The sequence below is a fragment of the Perna viridis genome, chromosome 6, assembly GCF_037379345.1.
Source record: "Perna viridis isolate PV_CMFRI_1.1 ecotype Kerala chromosome 6, ASM3737934v1, whole genome shotgun sequence".
Classification (NCBI taxonomy): Eukaryota; Metazoa; Mollusca; class Bivalvia; order Mytilida; family Mytilidae; genus Perna; species Perna viridis.
This window is the reverse complement of record NC_142450.1, coordinates 42,709,138-42,716,431: the sequence shown is the minus strand read 5'-3', so window position 1 is coordinate 42,716,431 and position 7,294 is coordinate 42,709,138. Positions and strand designations below refer to the sequence as shown.

General features: G+C 33.6%; 1 protein-coding gene across 4 annotated transcripts in view; it reads left to right on the top strand.

Moving 5' to 3' along the window:
- Positions 1-4,836: 4,836 nt before the first annotated feature.
- LOC148615050 (uncharacterized) overlaps positions 4,837-7,294 on the top strand; it is a 28,837-nt gene continuing 26,379 nt past the window's right edge. The window contains exons 1-3 of one of the 4 annotated variants that reach the window (XM_088589666.1): positions 4,837-4,991; positions 5,334-5,411; positions 6,662-6,746. In XM_088589666.1, coding sequence (XP_088445792.1) covers positions 5,345-5,411; positions 6,662-6,746 — 152 coding nt within the window. In that variant the 5' untranslated portion in view covers positions 4,837-4,991; positions 5,334-5,344. Of the gene's footprint in view, positions 4,992-5,308; positions 5,412-6,661; positions 6,747-6,839; positions 6,925-7,294 lie in introns of all 4 variants that reach the window. The other 3 variants (XM_088589667.1, XM_088589664.1, XM_088589665.1) reach the window with 3 other exon arrangements.

Below are 7,294 nucleotides of genomic sequence, written 5' to 3'. Positions count from 1 at the left end.
TGACGTAAATGGATTTTATCTATTTATCCCTGTAAAACTTAGATTACACTGCATTTAAATTTTTCAAGATTCCTAAGTAGTTAAATCTTAATGAACTTACAAATAGTTAATGATCTGATACCGTATTAAGCCAAAACATAGTTCTACTGCAAAGTCCGTTCAATTTAAAAATAAAAAAAAATCAATAAAAACGTTTATTTTCAAAAGAGAATTACACAGAAGTTATCTTTTATTCGGCTGTATATCTAGATGTTAGTATGCATAATGCAAGAACAACACGCTTCTTTAAGTAATTTGATTCGTCTTTCCTCAGGACCACAGACATTGTCTGCTCTGATCCATCGTTTAGAACTCTTTCGATACATACTGTCCATGCTCCAAGTTTTCAGTGGTTGAACATTTACATTTGTTTCTTTGTACGTGCTGTTTTGGTTATTTCATATTTTTTGTTCTGTTTTTTCCCTTTCTAGGCTTTATCCTTTTGATTTCCGCTCGAATCTTGATTCTCCAACCTGCTAATCACATTTAAAACTTTTAAGGATGGTTTATTCAGGGTTTTTTTTAATGGAATATTACTTTATATTCTTAGCATGGAAAAAATCAAAAAGGTTCTAGAACTGATCTGTAATCAGCAATTGTCATGTTCTGTCAAGGTTAAGAACATTTACAGATACATTGTACTTAAACAAACATCTTGTTTGAAATAATTGATAAATATTGGACCTGACAATACAAAAAATTGTTAGCATTTTCGGTTTAACCGGTTTAAGTATTTTGTATTTGAAAAAAAGAATAACTTCAGAAATTGTATTTTTTGTTCTGATTATGATCATTTATGTAATTAAGCGTAGACATGTTTGGCAAATTTAAAACGTATCAATAGAACCAATTCTTTTATCAAACAATTTGATGTCTGTAATAGCATAGGTTTGTGGTTATAAAAGTTTTAAGGTGGTTCGGAAAGACATTTGTCTTGACTTTAAAAGTGTTAACAAATTTTTAGCTTGCTTTTAAAAAAATGTTTTAGACAACATACCTTTATCATACTCTCTATACTGCTTCTGCCATTTAATTGTCCCCTTCATCATGATTAAGATAGTGTAAGTTTTTTTCCAGAAGCGTATTACACCCCTGCAATTAAAAAACAAATAACATTAGCACCGCAAGGTTACCTGTCTTTTTACACCGTAAATGAAGTACATTTTAGTTTTGTTTCAGGTTAAAAGCAACAAATGCATAATTACAATATAAAAGAACAATTCATGGTTTGATATTGAATGGAAGATTGAAAACTTCACTCCTAAAAGTAAGTGAGCCTGTCAATTCTGAGTGCGCGTGCGTGTGTGAGCGTATTAGGGGTATGTGGGATTGGAATGGGATGTCGGATAGGAGTTTGTTTTATATCACAAGCGGAAAATGTTCATTTATTTTTCAGCAACAAACGAAATCAATGTTTTTTGTTTGAAAATCTACCTTCCAGTTTTTAGTGGAGTCCGAGTTGCTCATTTGCTTTTGTTACTTTGTATGTATGATTTTAGTTACTTTATGTTCTTTGTTGTGTATGTCTGTTTTCAAGTCTTGACACTTCTGTTTCTGACCCCAACTCATCATTATACAGACTTGTTGCCATCATTTTGGATATTGGTTTCCACACTCTTTAAACCAGTTTGTGTGAAAAGGCAAGATGAAGAAAAACTATCATTTCTTCCACTACCGTTTGTCAACAAAAGTATAGATGCAATTAATTTGACTAACATCCTCCATCACAAAAACGTTACCAACAAAATTCCCCCATATTTCAAAGACAAATCCATACCAATTATTTCATATTCCTATACTTCACCCATTGCATCCAAAATTTTCAATTATAAAAGGCTATTGCAGAACCTCGAGATTGAGGACTTCAAGGCTAAACCACCTGACTATTCTTGCAAAACCTCTCCATTCAAATATGGTCCTTCTGGTCACGTCGTTACGGGAGATTTAACCATCATCGAAAACGAATCTCTACGTAATATCCTTTCTAAAGGTCCCAGGTACCGTGAACCACGCTCCATAAATTGGAATTATAACTTTAAAGTTCTTATGGATGCCGTCAAGGACTATGCAAGAAAATGGATAAAACGAGAACAAGAAGACATTGATTCTCTGTCAGAGTGGTTAAAGGCCGTGAGGTCTTTTAACTTCTATACTCACAACTGTCAAAGAGGGTCTGCAGTCCTACCACAACACTTGTTACTCCCGTAGTGGTATTAATTCAATTTGGATCCTGAAAAATTCGAAAGATCTTTTGGAGACAATCTGTTCAAGACTATTATCTGAATATAATAGCATTAAAACCTATGATTGTTCAACACTGTATGCTTCTATTCCCCATACTCAGTTAAAATCCCTACTTAAAAACATTATACATCGTTGTTTTTCCAAAAAGATTGTACACCTAGATACAAATATATAGTTCTTGGTAGAGATTCCTCATACTTTTTAAGAAATAATTCCAAATCATCTTCCAAATATACAGAGGAAGATGTTTACAAAATGCTGGAATTTTTAATCTACAACATATTTGTCCAGCGTGGTGGACGTATTTTTCAACAAACGGTCGGCATTCCAATGGGAACAAATTGTGCTCCTTTACTTGCTGACCTATTTCTTCACTCTTATGAGGCTGACATTATAGCTGATTTGATCAGAAAGAAAGAATATCGTTTGGCTAGATCCTTCAATCTCAGTTCCGCTATATAGATGACGTATTATCTTTAAACAATCCTAATTTCGAGGATTTGATACATTGCATCTACCCAGAAGAACTTGAGATAAAGGATACTACAGACACTGTGAAGTCAGCCTCATATCTTGACCTACACTTAGAAATCGATGGTAAAGGAAAACTATTGACCAAACTTTACGACAAACGTGATGACTTTTCATTCAGAATTGTCAACTTTCCTTTCATCTGTGGCAACATCCCTTCGGCTACTGCGTATGGAGTGTTCATATCACAACTCATACGTTATGACAGAGCTTGCCGAAACTACGCAGACTTTTTGTATCGCGCTAGAACTCTAACAAATAGGCTTCTGGAACAGGGTTATGTTGCTACAAGATTAAAGTCATCACTACAGAAGTTTTATGGTCGTCATCATGAACTCGTGGATCGTTATGATGTATCCATCAGCACCATGAAAACTGATTAATTCAACGGGTCATAGTATTCCTTTCCTCGTTTGTCTACCCCGGACTTGACTTTTTATGAGCAACTTGGCGGGTGTTTTTAGAAAAGCAGAGGACGCTTACCCTACCGGTGCACCTGGTCCATGCTGCCAGTTTTTAGTGGAGTCCGAGTTGCTCATTTGCTTTTGTTACTTTGTATGTATGATTTTAGTTACCTTATGCTCTTTGTTGTGTGTGTCTGTTTTCCATGTATGGTCTTTGTCCCTGGATTACATTCTTTTGATTACCGCTATAACCTTGCTTCCCTTGATTACTCTTCCATGTCTGGTCTTTGTCCCTGGATTGCATTCTTTTGATTACCGCTATAACCTTGGTTCCCTCGATTACTCTTTCAAGAAAAGTATAGGTGTCAATACAGCATTTTCAAAACTGTAAGCTTATTGCTTAAAAAAACCCTGATTTTAACGCTATTTTCGCAGCAAAGATAATTCAATGATTTTTTTTCATAAAAAAGACCTGGAAACCACACATATATGCGTTTAGTCGGTCTAAAACAAAATTGCTTTTGGTTTGGTCCTTACTGCGAGCTTCTACTAAACAAAAGTCCCTAGCAATCATGTAATTGAGTTCAGAAGTCCAATATGTTAAAGATATAATATATTGACGTTTTACCCTATGCAAACAGGCTTATTCCTTACAAATTGCTCCCAGTAACCATGTACATTTGTGTTCATAGGGTCAAAGGTTTTGGTCCTTTTATACTAATTTAACAAGTGGATACTTTGGTCGGAAAAAACCTTTCAATTGTTCGAGAATGTCAATTTTTTATTGTAATTCTAAACTATTAAAACATACTTTTTTTTACTGTTGCCTAATCAAATTGCAAATCAATAATTACTACAAATATGGTAACTAAGGCTGTTAGTCATACCTTTACCTCAACAATACAGGCAAAAAAAGCTGAACAATGAGGAGTAATAGTAATCACTAATTTTATGAGTTATAGAACATTGACAGAGGTCTTTTTTAAAAACAATTTGTGATTCATGTGAGGAAAACTGCTATTTAATTGTACTCTATCCTTGTGTGTCTAATTATTGTATGCAATTTATTTTAGTAAATTCTTTTGACTTATATTATTCTGTTGTTATCTCTAAAATTAGCTCAAATGAAGTATTCAGTTTTTGACGCATATGTAATATGACTATGTAAAAACACATAATTTTTTAAAGCTAAAATATAGCGCTACTCTCCAAGAAACATACATACGAAGAGTAAAAAGTTAAAAATTTAAAACTAAAACGATTATTGAAAAAGAACCTGTAAAGACATTCGCTTTAGCGTTGTATAAATAGTTAAAACTACGACATACGTGATTTCAGAAAAGATTAAATTTTGGCCGTGTTTGATTCAGTTTGAAACTTAATAAAAACTCTATTACAACTGTTCCTACATTTCTGTACATTGCTTTATAGGTAATTATTTCAGAAGGCGTCACAATGTTACCAACTGTGAACAAATTTCCAATAATTTCTTTGTTTTATTTGCTAAGAAACATGGTCAAATTAAGAAATCACAAACAGAAAACACGTAACACATGGCGCCCTGCACCTTTATATTAATAAAATCAAAGATACTGAAAATCCGCTTAAAAACTTACATTTAGAATCATTTTGCCACAATCAAATTGTCAAAAGGTGGGGTTCAGTTCCAATATTGGACATTTCTCACTACTTTTGTGGAGTTCTTTTTGAGGATTTGAGAGAAATTACTGTAATTGTAGTTACTTGATCATTTACAACGTTCCTCCTCTCTCGGTAAGTAGTTCTACAATTTTAGAATAAAATTCATACTAATAGATATTGAACTTTGTGTTATATCTTTTTAACACCAATGATGTCGAAAATTTTGGTAAAACATTTTATTCTTATGGAAACATGCCATTAATGTTCAAATGTATTGTATTTGTCATATGGTTTTTAATATTGATTTTACACTTTTCCATTCACTGAAAATATGTTAAAATATACTTTTATAACACTTTTATAATTGATAAAATTACGTAAAATTCGTCTTTTTTATGCAATTATGGGCTTTATCTTTCATCAATTCTTCAAAACTTTACATTGCATAGAAAAGTGAGTTTTTGAGTCTTGTAGCGATAGAGGAAATGAAGACACTCTGCCTCCTTACTTTGGTTAGTCTCTACAGCTCTGTATTTGTATTCCAAGTTGCAGGTAAATATAGATCCACAAATGTAGTCTGAAATACCTGCTGATATACTTTGTTGAATGAATATGCAGCTAGTAGGGATCATTTCTATTAAAATAATTACAATTATATTCAAAAGAGTAATCAAGGGAACCAAGGTTATAGCGGTAATCAAAAGAATGTAATGTAATGCATTTTGCTTGACATTGATTAGGATATTGCCTGTTATCAGTTGAACACACTGGATTTCCTGTTGTTGGACAAACTTTAACTTTTCTGCAAGAGTAATCAAGGCAACCAAGGTTTTAGCCGTAATTAATGAATGTAATCCATGGACAAAGACCAGACATGGAAAACAGACGTACACAACAAAGAACATAAAGTAACTAAAATCATACATACAAAGTAACAAAAGCAAATGAGCAACTCGGACTCCACTAAAAACTGGCAGCATGGACCAGGTGCACCGGTAGGGTAAGTGTCCTCTGCTTTTCTAGAAACACCCGCCGAGTTGCTCATAAAAAGTCAAGTCCGGGGTAGACAAACGAGGAAAGGAATACTATGACCCGTTGAATTAATCAGTTTTCATGGTGCAGATGGATACACCATAACGATCCACGAGTTCATGATGACGACCATAAAACCTCTGTAGTGATGACTTTAATCTTGTAGCAACATAACCCTGTTCCAGAAGCCTATTTGTTAGAGTTCTAGCGCGATACAAAAAGTCTGCGTAGTTTCAGCAAGCTCTGTCATAACGTATGAGTTGTGATATGAACACTCCATACGCAGTAGCCGAAGGGATGTTGCCACAGATGAAAGGAAAGTTGACAATTCTGAATGAAAAGTCATCACGTTTGTCGTAAAGTTTGGTCAATAGTTTTCCTTTACCATCGATTTCTAAGTGTAGGTCAAGATATGAGGCTGACTTAACAGTGTCTGTAGTATCTTTTATCTCAAGTTCTCTTGGGGTAGATGCGATGTATTAAAACCCCGAAATTAGGATTGTTTAAAGATAAAAGGTTTGTTTTCTTACTGTTGAATACAATGGTAGTGAAAATACACACGAATTTATTTATAGAATAAAGATTCCTGTACTAAAATAACTATAAACATCTTTAAGATTTATGCATAATATTTGCTTATTTTCGATTATTTTATCACAACAGTTAGATGTAAACAGTATGTTCTATTGATGCAACCACAACTGAAGTAAAAAGCTAAAACAAGACTTTAAACAATGAAATAAATTCTGAGATAGACATTAAACTTACAGGATACCATAGATGTAGTCACTACTCTGGCAAAGTGTGCGGTAAAGATGGCAAAAATTATTACAGCGAATGTCATGCTGTTTACTCGTAAGTCATCATTACTGGCGATTTCAATGAATAGGTTGAATCATTGTTAATTAAAAAAAAATAATTTGTGTTTTCCTTGAAAAAAAATTACAGGGCGGCTCCGATGTGATCGTTATTCAGGAATAGTATGCGGTAAAAATGGCAGAAACTATAGAAACGAATGTCGGGCCTGGCGTTCGTAAGTTACAATCTCCATGCAGCAGCTATATTGCACATATAATTTGCTATCCCGGGCAAGCTTATAAGCTTCAGCAGCTTTGTAGAGTAGTGTTTATATTAGTTTTACCCAAGTTTGAAGTATTCAAAACACCTGAAATCACGGTGAATGTGATCCTTTATTTCGACTTCACCTTTAGAAATGACGCTATTAAAAGACTGCTTCTAGTGTTACCATCCTTCAAGGTGAATACATTTTTTGCATTTTTAACAATAATTTAAACATCAAAGAGTGCTGCTTAGCACAAAATAGCTACGTTGTAAAATATCACAAAGACAAGCAAAACAGAACAAATAAAACACACATCGCCGAAAGAACCTTTAAAACAAAA